This window comes from Bactrocera tryoni, unplaced genomic scaffold, assembly GCF_016617805.1.
Source record: "Bactrocera tryoni isolate S06 unplaced genomic scaffold, CSIRO_BtryS06_freeze2 scaffold_7, whole genome shotgun sequence".
NCBI lineage: Eukaryota > Metazoa > Arthropoda > Insecta > Diptera > Tephritidae > Bactrocera > Bactrocera tryoni.
This window is the reverse complement of record NW_024396366.1, coordinates 2,518,078-2,537,317: the sequence shown is the minus strand read 5'-3', so window position 1 is coordinate 2,537,317 and position 19,240 is coordinate 2,518,078. Positions and strand designations below refer to the sequence as shown.

Genomic DNA, 19,240 nt, shown 5'->3' with positions numbered 1-19,240 from the left:
GGCTGATCAAAGATCCCACGTAGACTAAAAAATTAGTTCTTTGTGATGCCATTGAAAAGGAACTCCCGTGTTCGGACTTACAGATTGGCGAAGCGCTTTGTAGCCAATACATAGTTACACAGACGTTTAACTTCAAAACCCGTCAGTTCGGTGGGGTGTTCAAAGATATGCGCCCCCAAGTGTCTGAGCCTTGACCTCCCAAAAGCGGGAAAATCAAGCAGAAAGTGCTGGCTTGTTTCTACCGCATCTTCTTCCAAACAGCTTCTGCAGTCGGTATCCGGTAAGATACCCATTCTTACCGCATGTAAGCCAATAGGACAGTGGCCTGTTAGAGGACCCACTAACAATGAGAGGTTAGCCTTGCTGAGGGCTAAGAGATCATTAGATCTCCTGCGATCTATCCTGGGCCAGAAGGCTTTTGCAACCGCACAAGTGCCGGTGCTGGCGCAGCGTTGGACAAGCTTCCGCGTGGCCCAGCTATCCAGTGGTAGACTACAAGAAGAATCAGGAGCCCATTCTACCGATAATGATTCTAGGATACCTTTCCTTGCTAACTCATCAGCTTTGCAATTGCCTGCAATTCCGCTATGGCCCGGCACCCACACCAGTCTAATCACAAAAACTCTAGCTGCTAGAGATAGCGACGTTAAACATTCTTCGACCAACCCTGAACGCACTGCAAATGAGTTCAAGGCTAATATAGCCGCTCTACTATCTGAGTGAATAGTCACTTCTCTGAAGGTGGATGCACACCGTAGCAGCAAAGCAGGTGCTACCTTGATGGCTGCGACCTCAGCCTGGAATACACTACAGTAGTCGGGAAGTCTGAAACAGGAGTTGGTGGAGAGCTCCCGACAGTAGACCCCTGCATCAACCTTCCCCCCAAGCTTTGACCCATCCGTGAATAAGCTTGCTGCCCCCTCCTCTAACGGCTTCTTCCCACCCACATCTCCCTCGTCGGTATATGGGCAGAGAAGGAGCCGCCAGAGTTCGGTATGGCGACTCCATGATCCGGTATGCAGTCAAAGTTTGTAAGGATATCCGAATGACCAGATGCACGTTCCTTTAAGAAACCATATTCTCTGAGTCTGATAGCCACCTTCGCGGCTATGCACCTACCGGCAATGTCCACCGGAGTTATATTCAAAATTGCATTAAGTGCCATAGTTGGGGTAGATTTTAAGGCACCACTTATGCTAATTAGCGCAGCCCGTTGAACGCTTTCGAGTTTCTTGGCCAGTGTGGTCTTCCCTAAAGCCCTCCACCACATGAAGACATCATAGGACAAGATGGGCTTTACTATGGTGTCATAGAGCCAGAGGACTACTTTCGGTGAGAGACCCCATCTTTTGCCAATAGCTCCTCTGCAGCAGTATAAGGCAATAGATGCCTTTTTTGCTCTCTCCTCGATGTTCGGCATCCATGAAAGCTTCTTATCCCGGATGAGCCCTAAATATTTCACTGTATCCTGTATCCTGAATACCTCGCATCTGCAGCAACGGTGCCGCCGGGATTTTATATTTTCGGCTGAATAAAACCATTTCTGTTTTGTTAGGATTAATGGCGAGTCCACTTCCGACCGCCCACTTTGTTACAACGCTGAGATATCCCTGCGTCAACTCGTACACGGTGCTAAGGAAATTTCTTTTGACCATAAGTGCTACATCGTCTGCGTAGGCAATCAGCCGACAGCCGCGATCCTCTAGTTTTTTGAGCAATTCGTCAACGACTAGGATCCATAGAAGAGAAGAGAGAACCCCACCTTGTGGTGTACCTCTACTCACCCTACGCCTCGCACTTGAGGTTCGATTCAACCCCAAGACCGTCAAGAGCAGTTACTACTGCCTCAGGCAGGACACTGTTGAAAGCTCCCTCGATATCAAGGAAGGTCCCAACAGCGAAGTACTTGGCTTCAATGGCTTCTTCGAACCATGATACGATAGTATGCAAGTCAGTGTCCACTGACCTGCCTTTGCGATAAGCATGTTGTGCTCTTGACAAATAGTCTCTCGGAATGCTCTTCCTTATATACCACTCCTTCAGTCTCTCCAGAGTCTTTAACAAGAGAGAGGAGAGGCTGATTGGCCTGAAATCCTTGGCCGGGACATGGGAGCCCCTGCCAGCTTTCGGGATGAACGTAACCTTGACTCGTCTCCAGGCCCCCGGGATGTAACCTAATCTGATGCAGTTCGCATAGATAGGTGCCAACCAGATGCATGACTCCTTAACAGCCTGTTGCAGCTGCGCTGGTATGATGCCGTCTGGTCCCGGGAACTTGAATGGTTTGAACGAGTTAGTCGCCCACGTCAAGTGTCGCTCATCCAGGATGCCGACAAAAGCCGCGCAATCGTCATGCGGCACCTCGAGAGATCCCCTCACAGAGGACATGTTGCTCGGGAAGTGAGCGTCGACAAGAATTTGAAGTGTTTCTTCTTTACTGAGGGCCCACTTCCCATTTGCGTCCTTGAGATACCCCAGAGACACTGGGGTTTTTACGAGAATACGCCTGAATCTCGAGGACTCGTGACAGCCTTCCACTTTTTCACAGAAGCACTTCCACGAGGTCCTCTTGGCCTTTCTTAACTCGGACTTATATATTGAAAGTTATACTTTATACAAAGCCCAGTCATCAGATTACCCACTTCTGCGGGCCTTGTTAAAAAGCCGTCTACAAGACGCCCTGATATCCGAGAGCTCCGTAGTCCACCATAAAGCTTTCTCTTTGTCCTTCGGCGATCTAAGTGGACAAGACCTCCCCAGCGCAGCCTGTACGCCGAGCTAACGACTTCAACCCACTCCTCCACCGCATCGGTAGTGGTCCACCCCCGGTGCGCGTGGGAGAGTTTGCCGTCTCACAGTTCCCTTATACCGAGTTGTTGACGAGTGCTCTCAGAGAGCAGGAGTGCATGCCGAGTAGAAAATCGTTCGGCTGTCTGTTGTGATTACAGCTTCTCGACGTCGAATCTTCCTTGTGTTTGTTGATGTGCGTTTATTGCTGCACAGAGGCGGGTGCGAATCTTGGCTGCAAGAAGATAGTGGTCCGAGTCGATGTTTGGACCTCGAAGCGTACGCACGTCTAGAAAACTGGATACGTGTCTATCACAACATGATCGATCTGGTTGCTGGCTTTTCGATCCGGAGACAGCCAGGTAGCTTGATGTATTTTCGTGTGCTGGAATCTAGTACCACAGATAACCATATTTCGGCCCCCGGCGAAGTCGATCAGCCTCAACCCATTTGGGGATGTTTCGTCGTGGAGGCTGAATTTACCGACCGTAGTGCCAAAAATACCTTCTTTGCCCACCCTGGCGTTAAAGTCGCCAAGCACGATTTTGACATGAGGGCAGGGGCAGCCCTCATAGGCGCGCTCTAAGCGCTCATAGAAGGCATCTTTGGTCACATAGTCCTTCTCTTCCGTCGGGGCGTGGGCGCAAATCAGCGATATGTTGAAGAACCTCGCTTTGATACGGATTGTGGCTAGACGTTCATTCACCGGAGTGAAGGATAGTACTCGGCGACGGAGTTTCTCTCCCACCACGAATCCCACACCAAACTTGCGCTCCTTTATATGGTCACTGTAGTAAATGTCACAAGGACCTACTCGTCTCTGTCCTTGTCCCGTCCATCGCATTTCTTGAAAGGCGGTGATGTCAGCCTTTATTTTCGCGAGGACATCATCCAGCTGGGCAGCGGCACCTTCCCAATTAAGGGACCTGACGTTCCAGGTGCATGCCCTAATATCGTAGTCCTTATTTCGTTTGTCTTGGTCGTCATCAAAAGAGGAGTTTCTCTTTCGAGGCTATTGGTAATTTTTCATTGGTAGTGTTTTTTACGTGGCGGGTCCCAAATCCAGCGCACAACCCTATGTAGGGGATGTTTCGCCTTCTCACTTTAGCTCCCTTCAAACGGATGTTCTTAGGCTACCCAGAGGATACTTGGTCAAAGACCGGAAGTCGTGAGCTGCTTGAGCCATATATAAAAGAATCGTTTCTGGCCACTCCCAAGTAAATGGCGATCAGAGAAATTTCCTCACTTGCGTGAACTTCTACAAACGACTCCATCTTCCAAGGCCTGTCTGTCCAAAAAATCATCAAATTTTCGACTGCTGCTTGCTTCTTAGCTTTTATTACTTCGACAGATGTAGGAACATTGTGCTCTGTTTGAAAACATAATTAGTTGTTCAAACCCGCATTGTTTAAAATAAAACTCCGATCCCTCGCTCCGCTAAATTAAAAAAACCTTATGAAAATTTTGTTTGAATGTTAGCATCTGATTTACATATACATAGACAAAGACGAGACAAATCTGATTGATAACCCTGGATGATTGTCGAATTATGTTATACCGCAAAATCAACTTTTTCCTAACTTAGTGACAACATTATTATTAACCACAGTACTTTTGAAATTTATGTTCCGAATAGAAACGATGACGAAAAGAGTTCAAATCCGAGTGACTGTCGTCTGTCCGGCCTTCCCCGTCAGTGCAAGCTGTAGCTTGAGTAAAAATTGAGATATCTAAAAGAATTTGGTATGCGGGTTTCTTAGTAAAAAAAAAACAACATCGAGTTCGTAGATGGGCGTAATTGGACCACTGCCACGCTTACAAATCGCCATTTACCTATAAAGTGCCAACTAACTAAGCATGGGACAAATGCGCGCAAACAATTTTGGGGCGCAGCCCCGCCCTCTAAAAAGTTTAATGTACATATCTCCTATACTTCTAAAGGTAAAACAACCAAATTAACTTTACGCAAATTCTATAAGAACTTCTATAGAACGTGTAAAAATGAATTAAATCGGAAAATAAGCCCGCTCACTCTCCATATTACAGTACTGTTCAAAACTACTAAAAGCGCTATAAATCAATATCTAATTATCCCAGAGACATTAAATCTCACCTCTTCAAAGGTATGAGATGGCTTTATAGAAGCCGGTGTACAAAATGGACGATGGGCGTGGCACCGCCAACTTTTTGGTGAAATCCCATATCTCGGGACCCGACTAACCGATTTCGACACATTAAGTACGTGGCACTCTTATCCTGTTTCTATATCACAGTGCGAAAATGGGTGAAATCTAACTATAACCATGTCTATTTAACACAATTTTAAATTCCACTTAATTCTTTCACTTTCTGGTACACAAATCAAGAACTAATTAACATAACGGGATACAATTGTGTACCAATAATTCCTTTATAGTATGCCACCTTATGACCAAAAATTGTTCGGCTCGTCCGGTGCCTTGAAAACACCACGTTTCGTCAGCCAGTCACAATATTGTAAAGGAAGTTTTTGTTCATTTTGACCTCTTTAATGCTGTCCTTCGAATGTTGGATTCTGAGCAATTTTTGGTAGTCAGTGAATTTGTGCGGAACAAACCGTGCATACACCTTTCGTAAGACCAACTGTTCGGTCAAAATGCGATAAATCGATGTTTTGGAGATGTTCAATTCCATTTCCATGAATTTCAATGATGATTTAGGGTGATTTTTGATGAATTCACGCACAGTTTCGATGGAATTTCCGGTGATCACAGATTTTGATAAGCCGATATGTTGATCGTCATTTATGCCCTCAAGACCACTTTGAAAACGTTGAAACCACTCGTGCACTATGCTACGGAATAGGCAATCATCGCCATAAACTTGTATCATCAATTGAAACGTTTCGAAATTTTAAAACAAAATTTAATGTTGGCTCTTTGTTCGAAGCTCATTTTTGCACCGATAACACAAACATACTGACACTTAAAACGCAATAACTTCACTTCCAACCTATGAAATGTCATGAAATTCTCACGGCATGTACATGTTTGAATGATACATTTCTATCTTTTCATTATTATTAACTGTCAAGTCTTGCTTGGCATATATTCCGGTATAATCAGTAAAAATATTTTTAAAACAAATTTGTTCCACCCAACATCATAAAGAAAGCGAATTTAAAACAGATTTTACTTTTTCTTGAAACACATAGTGTGTACAAGTGATTGTTGACGCATTTGCTTTGATTTGACTTAGTTTCATTGCTTTTCCGTTTTTATACTCTCGCAACAATGTTGCTAACGAGAGTATTATAGTTTTGTTCACATAACGGTTGTTTGTGAGTCCTAAAACTAAAAGAGTCAGATATAGGGTTATATATACCAAAGTGATCAGGGCGACGAGTAGAGTCGAAATCCGGATGTCTGTCTGTCCGTCCGTCCGTCTGTCCGTCCGTCTGTCCGTCCGTCCGTGCAAGCTGTAACTTGAGTAAAAATTGAGATATCATGATGAAACTTGGTGCACGTATTCCTTGGCTCCATAAGAAGGTTAAGTTCGAAGATGGGCAAAATCGGCCAACTGCCACGCCCACAAAATGGCGGAAACCGAAAACCTATAAAGTGTCATAACTAAGCCATAAATAAAGATATTAAAGTGAAATTTGGCACAAAGGATCGCATTAAGGAGGGGCATATTTGGACGTAATTTTTTGGAAAAGTGGGCGTGGCCCCGCCCCCTACTAAGTTTTTTGTACATATCTCGGAAACTACTATAGCTATGTCAACCAAATTCTATGGACTCGTTTCCTTCAGGCATTTCCATATACAGTTCAAAAATGGAAGAAATCGGATAATGATCTCGCCCACCTCCCATACAAAGGTTATGTTGAAAATCACTAAAAGTGCGTTAACGGACTAACAAAAAACGTCAGAAACACTAAATTTTACGGAAGAAGTGGCAGAAGGAAGCCGCACCCAGGGTTTTTTTAAAAATTGGAAATGGGCGTGGCGCCGCCCACTTATGGACCAAAAACCATATCTCAGGAGCTACTAGACCGCTTTCAATGAAATTCGGTATATAATGTTTTCTTAACACCCTGATGACATGTACGAAATATGGGTGAAATCGGTTCACAACCACGCCTTCTTCCAATATAAAGCTATTTTGAATTCCATCTGATGCCTTCTCTGTATAATACGAGTATAAACATTAGGAACCAATGATGATAGCGGAATAAAACTTTACAAAAATACGGTATTTGAAAAATATGTAAATGACGTATTATGAAATCTCGATTATCACTTTACCATGCGAGAGTATAAAATGTTCGGTGACACCCGAACTTAGCCCTTCCTTACTTGTTTTGCTTTTTTTTTATTTCGCGCTTCTTTTTCCTAATATCTAGCAGTTTCTAGCATTTAAGATACAAAGCTTTTATTATAGCTAATTTCTTCAGCTGTTACAGTAAATACATACCTTTATATTATATTAAGAGAAGTATGGAAGAGCAAAGTTCAGGTGTAACCGAACTTTTTATACTCTTGTAAAGCGGAAGAATCGAAGCTACGGAAATTACTTGAAGCGCTGGTAAAACTTTATATCGGGTGATTTTTTAAGAGCTTGATAACTTTTTTTAAAAAAAAAACGCATAAAATTTGCAAAATCTCATCGGTTCTTTATTTGAAACGTTAGATTGGTTCATGACATTTACTTTTGAAGATAATTTCATTTAAATGTTGACCGCGGCTGCGTCTTAGGTGGTCCATTCGGAAAGTCAATTTTGGGCAAAACTTTTTCGAGCATTTCAGCCGGAATAGCCCGAATTTCTTCGGAAATGTTGTCTTCAAAGCTGGAATAGTTGCTGGCTTATTTCTGTAGACTTTAGACTTGACGTAGCCCCACAAAAATAGTCTAAAGGCGTTAAATCGCATGATCTTGGTGGCCAACTTACGGGTCCATTTCTTGAGATGAATTGTTCTCCGAAGTTTTCCCTCAAAATGGCCATAGAATCGCGAGCTGTGTGGCATGTAGCGCCATCTTGTTGAAACCACATGTCAACCAAGTTCAGTTCTTCCATTTTTGGCAACAAAAACATTACATTCACCGTAACGTTGCGTCCAACAGCATCTTTGAAAAAATACGGTCCAATGATTCCACCAGCGTACAAACCACACCAAACAGTGCATTTTTCGGGATGCATGGGCAGTTGGCCACCAAGATCATGCGATTTAACGCCTTTAGACTATTTTTTGTGGGGCTACGTCAAGTCTAAAGTCTACAGAAATAAGCCAGCAACTATTCCAGCTTTGGAAGACAACATTTCCGAAGAAATTCGGGCTATTTCGGCCGAAATGCTCGAAAAAGTTGCCCAAAATTGGACTTTCCGAATGGACCACCTAAGACGCAGCCGCGGTCAACATTTAAATGAAATTATCTTCAAAAAATAAATGTCATGAACCAATCTAACGTTTCAAATAAAGAACCGATGAGATTTTGCAAATTTTATGCGTTTTTTTTTAAAAAAAAGTTATCAAGCTCTTAAAAAATCACCCGATATTAAACAAGTAAGGAAGGGCAAAGTTCGGGTGGAACCGAAGATTTTATATTCTCGCAACTTACAAGAATCAAAGCCAGGGAAAACTTTATAGTACAAAACGTCAACCTGAGGTTCGAAATCCAAGCAAATTTATATATGATATACTATTTATAACTCCTATACTAACAGACATGAAAAGTTTGTTAGAAAAACGAAGGCCATTGTATGTAGTATATGGAAGTGGGGGTATTATCTACCCGATTTTATCTATTTTTCCCAATACAACATTCCATAAACATGTCACTTACTAAAAAACTAATCATATAGAGCAGGCCTGTCCAACATACGGCCCCCTGCTGGACGACTTAAAGATTTTTCTTGGCAACAAAGACCAAGAAATTACTTTCCTTACTGATGAGGAGTGGTTGGCTGATCTGGCTTTCCTGGTTGATATAACTAAATATCTTTCTGATCTTAACTTAAAACTACAAGGGAAAGACCAACTATGCACACAGTTATACGAACACGTTTTAGCTTTCACAAAAAGCTTTTATTGTTGGAAAAGCAGCTGGAACAAAAGCAGTTGATTCATTGGGAGACCTTATCTACAAAAAGCAAGATACCCTGGATTTTGACAAGTACGTGTTGATGTTACAAAGATTAAGGAACGAATTTGACGACAGATTCGCATACTTCAAATCACAAACTCCCTGCATAAAAGTATTTCAAAATCCATTTGATGTTGAAATTGAAGGCGCTGCGCAGAGTTTACAGCTGGAGTTAATAGAATTGCAAAGCAGCTCTCATCTAAAAACAGCATATAATAATTATCTTCCAAACTTAATTGAATTTTAAAAAAAGTATATTACACCCAGTCAATACCCAAACCTTTACTAAGCTGGCTATTCAACATATTTCTTTATTTGGTAGTACATATGTTTGCGAGCAGCTGTTTTCTCGCATGAAATTTAACAAATCAAAAACCAGATCATCTTTATTAGATAGCCATCTTAAAGGCATTTTGCGCATAGCCACTTCTAAAACTCCAGCTCACATAGATGCGCTGTGCAAACAGAAAAAATTTCAGACATCTCATTAATTAGATTTTAAGAATAAGAATATCTTTATATGCTAAGGCCATAGTTACATTAATAATAATTTATTAAGATTTATGTGATGCCGCTTATTATAAATAAATAAATATACCAAAACTGAAGGTCATTTTATTTTTTTTGGCCCGCTACGGTTATGAAAATGCTAAACCTGGCCCTTCACAAAATTATGTTGGACGGGCATGATATAGAGTAAAGTCAGCCGGATGTTCGGAAATCCATGTTATTACTTACAAATATGGGGGGTAAGACAAGTTTTCGCTCAAATTTATTTATATTGGGCACAAAGATACATTGTTATGAGTAAAATACGCTAGCTCATCTTCATAGAGATAACTCACATATTGGCTGATATATGCGGTACAAAGTCACCCAGAAGCTTGATAATATTTATTTATATTAGGTATATGGGGGCTTCAGACGGCTGAATGGCAGCGAAAGCACAATGCCAGGAGAAAGCGAACCCGATTCATCAATCGATGACGATGGAGCAAAAGTTCCTTTGTCTGACCATGAAGAAGTTCCAATAGCAATTACCTGTTTGAAGAACAACAAAGCGGCGAAGAATTGATATGGAGTAAAATATGGTCCGACGAAAGCATGCCCAACGATTGGAATTTAAGTGTGTTCTGTCCAATCCACAAAAAGGGAGACCCCACAATCTACGCCAACTACCGTGGGATAAATCTCCTAGACATCGCATATAAGGTTCTATCGAGCGTATTGTGTGAAAGATTAAAGTCCACTGTCAACAAACTGATTGGACGTATTCAGTGTGGCTTTAGACCTGGCAATTTAACAACTGACTAGATATTCACCATGCTCCCGTGAAAAGAGAATCGACACAGACCACTTCTTTGCCGATTTCAAAGCTGCTTTTGACAGCACGAAAAGGAGCTGCCTTTATGCCGCGATGTCTGAATTTGGTATCCCCGCAAAACTAATACGGCTGTGTAAACTGACGTTGAGAAACACCAAAAGCTCCGTCAGTGTCGACCTCTCCGAGCCGTTCGATACCATACCAGGTTTCTTCTTCACTTCTTCAACCTGCTGCTGCAGAAAATAATCCGTGCTGCAGAACTTAATCGAGCAGGTACAATCTTTTATACGAATGTACAGCTGCAGGCGTATGGCGATGATATTGATATCATTGGCTTCAACACCCGTTCTGTTAGTTCAGCTTTCTCCAAACTGGATAAGGAAGCAGCTGGCAGAGAACGAGGGCAAGACGATATATCTCCTGTTATCAACCAAACAGTCTTTGCATTCGAGACTACTCTCCCATGTCACTGTTGACAGTCCATAACTTCGAAGTTGTAGATAATTTCGTCTATCTTGAACCAGCATTAATAGCAATAACAATGGCAGCCTCGAAGTCCAACGCAGAACTGAACAAAACGACGAAGAAAAACCAAACTCTACAAGTCACTTATTATTCCTGTCCTACTATATTGTGCAGAGACATGAACGATGACAACATCCGATGAGTCGACGTTACGAGTTTTCAAGAGAAAGGTTCTGCAAAAGATTTATGGTCCTTTGAGCATTGGCCCCAGTGAATACCGAATTCGATGGAACGATGAGCTATGATATGATGTATGGGATATACGACGATATTGACATAGTTCAGCGAATTGAGAGATAGCGGCTGCGCTGGCTAGGTCATGTGGTGTGTATGGACGAAAACACTCCAGCTCTGAAAGTATTCGACGCAATACCAGAAGTAGCAGAGCAGAGGAAGCAGAAGGAGAGTAAAACCTTCACTACGTTGAAAATATCAGGTGGAGAAAGACCTGGCTTTGCTTGGAATCTCCAATTGGCGCCACCTTGCGAAAAGAAGAAACGATTGGCGCGCTGTTATTAACTCGGATATAATCGCGTAAGCATTGTCTACGCCAATAAAGAAGAAGACATGGTGGCTAAGGGATTCAACCCATTTTTGACACACAGACATATCATTGTCAGAGAAGTTCTTACTATCCCCGAATTTCAATGAAAAAGAATGCCATGTACCAAATTTTGTTAAAATCGGTTACCCGAGTCCCGAGATATGGAATTTCTCCTAAAAGTGTGCTGTGCCACGCCCATCGTCCAATTTTTACCCCGGCTCCTATGAAGCCTTGTCACACCATCCCGGCAGAAAATTGTTTACTTTTCTAGCGCATTTAGTTATTGATTTATCGCGCGTTTAGTAGCTTTCAACAGTACTGTTTCCCCATTTTCATACCATTAGGAATTTTTGTAATATTCGTGATGGGCGAATTTGGTTATTGTAGCTTTAGTGGTTTAGGAGATATATACATTTTACTTTTTAGAGGGCGGGCCCACTCCCATTTTTTCAACATTTTTCGCCCACAGTTGCCCCTGGCTACTGCAATCCTCTGTGCTAAATTCGAGTTTTATATCTCAGTCTATTGTTTAGTCATGGTACTTTATAGATTTTCGGTTAATGGTGACTTGGGGGCGTGGTAATAGTCCGATTACGCCCATCTACGAACAGACAGACAGTCAACGCAGTTTCAACTTTTCTCGCCATCCTGATCATTTATAAATATAAGGTGATACAAACAACCGTTACAACAAAACTATTATACTCTGTAGCAACATGTTGCAAGAGTATAAAAATGTTTAGAAAGAATTCGAAGAATCGAAGAAATTGTGAATGAAGTACAACCAAATTTTGTATAAGTATTATGGGTCAGTTAGTTTAATATCTATGGTACGTACATATGTACATATGTATATTTTACTTCCCTTAGTTCAAATCTTCATTAAACGAGATACATCTGACATAAACTTCATTGTAGATGCTAAGTTTATTACATATATTTAGTTGATGTGCAAAACGTCAACCAGAGGATCGGAGTTGATAATATTGACCATAAATATATGCAGTATAAGGCATACTTGAAATATTTCAAAAGGTATATGGGAGTTAGGTGTAGTATTGACTCGATTTTATCTAATATTGGCATTACTACATCTTATTGACAGAAATAGATGATCTTTGAATTTCATTAAGGTACCTCACATACCTTCAACAATATATAAATACTAAAGTCAACCGGATGTTTGAAAATCCTGATACTAGTTATTTGGGGGCTAGGACAAGTTTTCATCCGATTTTATCCAATTTAAATTTAATTAAGATATTTCACATATTGGCTGATATATGCGATATAACGTTAGATGTAAATTTTTTCTATTAGGAATATGGGGGCTAAGGGAAATATAATTCGATTTGGATAATTCATAAGGTGAAACACCTCAAAGGCAATATTCGTACAAAGTTTTATGCGGATGTATTGATTGTATATTAGAAAGTGAATGAATGAGATGGAATTTGAAATTGTATTACATTGAAAGTAGGTGTGGTTTTTAACCGATTTCGCCAATTTACGCACTATAACATGGGAATGTGAAAATAATAACATACACCAAATTTGGTAAAGTAGGTCTGGGGATATGTGATGTAACCATTGTCCAATTTTGGCTATGGGTCTTATAAATTCCTCTTATCACTGTTAGTGTGGCTTATTTAGCTACTGATTTATCGAACTTTTAGTAGTTTTTAACAAAACCGGCTTAGTTGTGGAAATTTATAGGCTTTCGGGTAATGACGGTTTGTGCGCATAGCAGTGATCCTATTACGGCCATCAATGAACTTGCCCTTACTTTTTTGCCAAGAAACACGTGTACCACATTTCATAACAACTCAATTTTTACTCAAGTTAAAACTTGCACGCAGAAGCGGTTGGACGGGCTGCGCTTGTATATGAATATAGTTTTAGGTAAAATGCATAACCGTTAGGTGAACAAAACTATTACTATATTAGTTAGTTTTTACATGAAGTAAAAATGAGTCACCACACTTTTGAGCTGCACCGAAATGTGTACTTCTTATTTATACTCTTAAAGACTAACTTATTACACGGTTCTTACTTCTATTTACATATACTAACTAGTAAGTTTACTTATTACTAGCTGATAGTTTGTTTAGATATACATAGATGTATATTATATTATTTGTTTACATATATGTATATTGTTTGCTTAGATACATTTCCTATGTTCTAAGATAAGGTTGTTGAGATATTCAAACTCAAGGTTGTTTTGATGCATTTTCTTTAATGTTGTTTTGATACATTCTGTTTATATCATAAAAGCAGAAATAGCTAAAACCGCTACTCCCTTCCTTCCTTTGCCTTCCTTAGCGCGCAAAATGTGTTAAAAGTTGAGCCCGTGGTAAAAACGCAGAAATCAGCCAACTTTGTTTGTTTTCATTTGAACAATGCTGCCACTGCTCAATACGCATATATAGTTTTGTACACATCTAACTTTTAAATTACAATTTTTCATAATATAAAATATCAAAACTGAAAACACACTATTAAAAAAAGGTTTATATATTTATAAATAATAGCATTCGACTATGATTTTGAGTTATTTTAAGAAAATTTCAAACACATTGAAGACAACTTTTATAATTACTACAGTATATCGAGATTGGCAACCCTGCGTTGTGAGAGAGCAATCAGCTGACACGTTTCTACGGCAAAAATCTAAATGTCGTGGATTCATACGGCAAAGAGAGAAGGGAGTAGCGTTTTTCGCTGTTTACTTACATTGCGCGCCCATGAGATAGGTCGTATCAGCTGACACGTCCCACGGGTCTACCTTTTTGGCTGTTTGCGCTATAAGTAATACGTTCCTTAACCTACTCTGTAGCTACATTGCAATATTATAAAAATATCCGAAAAGCTGCGGTATTGAGAAAAAGTTCAATCATAACTTGAGATGAGTGACTCACAAATATTCTCGAAGCATTGCACGGAAAATGCAAAATTTAAACGGGAATGATGAATTTTTCGGTGGTGTTACCTTACTACTGTCTGGTGATTTCCCTCAGGCTTCCGTTAAAGCACTCCGATTGACTATAAATATGCACGTAAAATTGTACACCGCTTTCGCGATTATAGCCGATCTTACAGCCGGGTGCCAGCTGTTCTGCCTTTTCCCAGATTGGCGCCAAGTGGGGATTCCAAATGTAGCCAGGTCCTTCTCTGTCTGGTGTTTCCAACGGAGTGGAAGTCTTTCTTATCCTCTGCTTCATCCAGCAGTTACTGCGTCGACTACGATCAGAGCTGGATTGTTTTCGTCCATCCGGACAACATGACCTAGCCAGCGTAGCCGCTGTCTTTTAATTCGCTGAACTATGTCAATGTAGTCGTATGTCTCATGCAGCTCATCGTTCCATCGAATGCGATATTCGCCGTGGTCAACGCGCAAAGGACCATCGATCTTTCGCAGAACCTTAATCTCAAAAACTCGCAACGTCGACTCATCAGTTGTTGTCTTCGTCCATACCTCTGAACCGTTTGGCAGGACTTATGTATGAGTGTCTTATAGAGTTTGAACTTTACTTCTCAATTGCCTACTCCAAAGTAGGAACTGTTGGCAAGAATTATTTTGCGTTGGATTTCAAGGCTAACATTGTTGTTGTTGTTTATACTGGTCCCTAGATAGACGAAATTATCTTCGACTTCGAAGGTATGACTGTCCCTTCATTCACTACCGGATCCATTTGCTTCACCTCCTTATCCATTCTAGAGAAAGCAGAACTAACCTCGCGGTTGTTGAGGCCAATGATATCAATATCATCGGTGTAAACCAGCAGCTGCACACTCTAATAGAAAGTGGAGGCGAATACTATTATTTATAAACAGATACATTATTTTTAAAAGTTAAATTTTAGTTTTGATCTTTTACATTATGAAAAAGTTTGCAAATAAAATGATGCATGTGCAATACCATATAACGAATTGAGCAATGGACAACAACAGCATTTTACTTTGTCACTACAGGCAAATTTCGTTTGTTACGGGCGGTAAGTACGAAAAGGCGGTACGTCGTCTACTAACTAATGTTTCAATATTTGCTCAATACGTTTACATGGTTTTGCACATCTAGCATTTAAGTTATAATTTTTAATAATGAAAAAGATTAAAACTAAAATCTAATTATTGAAAATAGTATACCTATTTTTAAATAAAAGTATTCTACTGTGATTCTGAGTTAGTTTAAGGATATTTCAAATACTGGGCAGTCGAAAAAGTCTTTTGGTATTTTGTCAATAGATGTCGTTGCAGTCGTATAAATCCAGTGCTACCAATCACATTGTGTTATACCATATAGTGTTGGAAAGGTGAGATTTTAAGCTTCATTTAATAAAAAAAATTAAATTCGGGGAAGTTGAAAAAAACTTGCAGCTGTTCAAAAATGAGTGAAAATCATGAAGAGATTCCCTATATTTTGAAATTAAAAAAAAAATAAGTTCGTGTAGCACAACAATGGGTTGCACACTTCCGTTCTGGAAAATTCGAAATTTCGATTTACACTAATGGAATAATGTCTCTAGCGGAATCTATGGGAAAAATGGTCGACCAAAACGGTACATATTTTCTTTATTTATTTATTATTAAAAATAAAAAAAAATAAGTTGAATTTTATTAGAAGTACGAAAAGACCTTTTCGACTATCCAATATATACAAGTTTATATTTTAATAACTACAAAATATCGATATTACCATCCCTGTGTTATAAGAGAGCAATTCGTTTAAATTAAATTACTCTGCTTATAGTAACTTTACTACTATTATTATTTTTACAGTCCCTCCCATGCTTTTGATACCCCATCAATTGGTTGGAGCTCCTGAAGGTTTCAACGTAACAATTGAATGTTTCACGGAAGCACATCCAACTTCGTTAAATTACTGGACTCGTGGAGAAGGCCCCATTATACACGACTCTTATAAATACAAGTGAGTACGCAATTAATGAATATAAAAATATTTACTTTATTTATTTGTTATTAATAATAAAAATAAAACAGTTTGTAACACTTAAAACTAATATATGTGGATAGTTCTAAACTTATTTATATATTAAGGTTGGTATTTCAGAGGAGCAGCGCACAAGTTTAGCCGATTTTTACTTTAGCTTTAACTTTCCGCTATCACACTCGTAATAAATTTCAGAAAAGAAAAATGTCCGCGAAATTGGTGTACAAAATTTAATTCAATAATAAAAATATTTATGCATGATGGAAACGTGCGCTTAATATGTATCAAAATGACGAAATGATGTGCAGAATCGAATTCTGTAATTCTCGTGGACCATATATTTATTGTAATAGCATTCTTAAGTAGTATTTGAGTAAATATTTGACAGTAAATTAATAAACATTTATATTTAGACTGAAATTTTTTTCTATCGTCCCAAATTTCTCCGTACATATGTATATTTGTCTCTCATTGAAGTTGCTGTCGCTTCTACTACATATGTACACTAGGGTGTGTCATTCTGAGGCAACCTTTTTTTTTCAACTGAAAAACAGGCTAAAAACTTTCGAAAAGATGAGCTCTTAATATTAATACTAAGAGGTGCCTATTTCAAATTTTCTGTTTTCCATATAAATTACATGGAAAAGAAATCATTTTTTTTGTGGTGGTTATTGTGCGGAGGTTATTATATGTACACGCGATGGCTGCCAGTAGGGATGGTAAACTCGATTCCGATTCTACTCGAAAATCGAGTTTTCTCGTAAAATAATCGATTTTTCGGAATCGATCTTCAGTAGTCGAAGTCGATTAATAATGGATTCTTGACATAAATAAACCATAAATAAAGATATTAAAGTGAAATTTGGCACAAAGGATCGCATTAAGGAGGGGCATATTTGGACGTAATTTTTTGGAAAAGTGGGCGTGGCCCCGCCCCCTACTAAGTTTTTTGTACATATCTCGGAAACTACTATAGCTATGTCAACCAAATTCTATGGACTCGTTTCCTTCAGGCATTTCCATATACAGTTCAAAAATGGAAGAAATCGGATAATAACCTCGCCCACCTCCCATACAAAGGTTATGTTGAAAATCACTAAAAGTGCGTTAACCGACTAACAGAAAACGTCAGAAACACTAAATTTTACGGAAGAAATGGCAGAAGAAAGCTGCACCCAGACTTTTTTTAAAAATTGAAAATGGGCGTGGCGTCGCCCACTTATGGACCAAAATCCATATCTCAGGAACTACTCAACCGATTTCAATGAAATTTGGTATGTAATATTTTCTTAACATCCTGATTACTTGTACAAAATATGGGTGAAATCGGTTTACAACCACGCCTTCTTCCAATATAACGCTATTTTGAATTCCATCTGATGCCTTCTCTGTATAATATATACATTAGGAACCAATGATGATAGCGGAATAAAACTTTACACAAATACGGTATTTGAAAAATATGTAAATGACTGATAATGAAATCTCGATTATCACTTTATCGTGCGAGAGTATAAAATTTTCGGTGACACCCGAACTTAGCCCTTCCTTACTTCTTTTTCCATGTAATTTATATGGCAAACAGAAAATTTAAATGGTCACCTCTTAATATTAATATTAAGAGCTCATCTTTTGAGTGACTTTCTTTTTCACATTTTCGAAAGTTTTTAGCCTGTTTTTCAGTTGAAAAAAAAGGTTGCCTCAGAATGACACACCCTAATGTACACCTCACACCAACTTGATATGTACCTATGGCAAGTGTGAGCACCATTTAACCATACGGCCATAGTACTATATAGTATGTGTGTGAAATACTTTTTAACATGTTCGCCACTTTTTTCTAACAAAATTTTTAAAACTACAAAAACTTTAAAAATAACAATTACGTCTAATTACGTTTATGAGGACAGGAAATGTAAAAAGAAATACTTATGATTTTATTTTATACAATTTGATGTTTTAATTTATTTTAAAGGAAACTACAAAAAGTAGATAATACAATAAAAAATAAATTAAAAATAAAATTGTTTGAGCTGGCAAAGTTTAGTATTAGCGAATTTATATACAGTTTGTTAAGAATATGTTTTTACATCTAATAAAGGACACCGTTTTTATTTTGTGTTGTATTAAAATAAAGGGTTTTACTTTTCAACATATGTTGAATCTATTATACATATATATTATAGTCCGTTTTATATTCAAGTTTATGTTTTAATAACAACAAGATATCGATATTAACATGATTAGTTTTACTAGATCATGTTCGTTCGGAATTTTAGCCCATTCTTCATTAATATATGGTATTAATTCATTACGGTTCTTCGAATTTGTTTTGCCGCCCTTTTTTAGGTTTGCGCATAAATTCTCAATAGGATTGAGATCTGGGCTTCGGGGTGACGCGTTTAGTTTTTTTTCGCAATTATAAAGTAGCCAAGTTCTTACGACAAATGCTTTGTGTTTCGGGTAGTTATCTTGATAAAATTTAAATTTATTTCCTTCAAACCCAAATCTAGACACACTGTTGTGTAAATGAAAACATAAAACGTTACGGTATTGTGTAGCTTCCACATGTCCATTAATAACAAAAGGATCTCCAATTTCTCTACAAGAAATGCAGGCTCATACTATCACCGAAAGTTTACCGAACTTTACAGTTGGTATAATATATTTTTGGTTTTCAGCTTTTAAAGGTTGACGCCATACTCTGTTAGGTCCTTCGTTATGATAAAGCACTATCTTCGTCCCGTAATAAAAAATAAAGTTGCTATGTAAAATATGACTTGTGGCGCACGACAGCTCGCAACGAATATTTATTTTTAAGAAACACTTAGCGAACCGTTTCATGTGATATATCAACTCCAGACTCCAACTTTATTTCATTTGCAATCTTGTTGATATTTCATTATTCGGCACTCTTTTCGGGTTTTTGACCTTCCTGGTAAATGGAGCAACTGTCTTCTTTTTTCTTTGCCGGCATGATTAA

General features: G+C 38.9%; 1 protein-coding gene across 1 annotated transcript in view; it reads left to right on the top strand.

Annotated features, from left to right (window-relative positions):
* LOC120781641 (lachesin-like) overlaps positions 1 to 19,240 on the top strand; it is a 97,372-nt gene that overhangs the window by 14,918 nt on the left and 63,214 nt on the right. Inside the window, exon 4 of the mRNA XM_040113872.1 lies at positions 16,086 to 16,236. Coding sequence (XP_039969806.1) covers positions 16,086 to 16,236 — 151 coding nt within the window. The remainder of the gene's footprint in view (positions 1 to 16,085; positions 16,237 to 19,240) is intronic.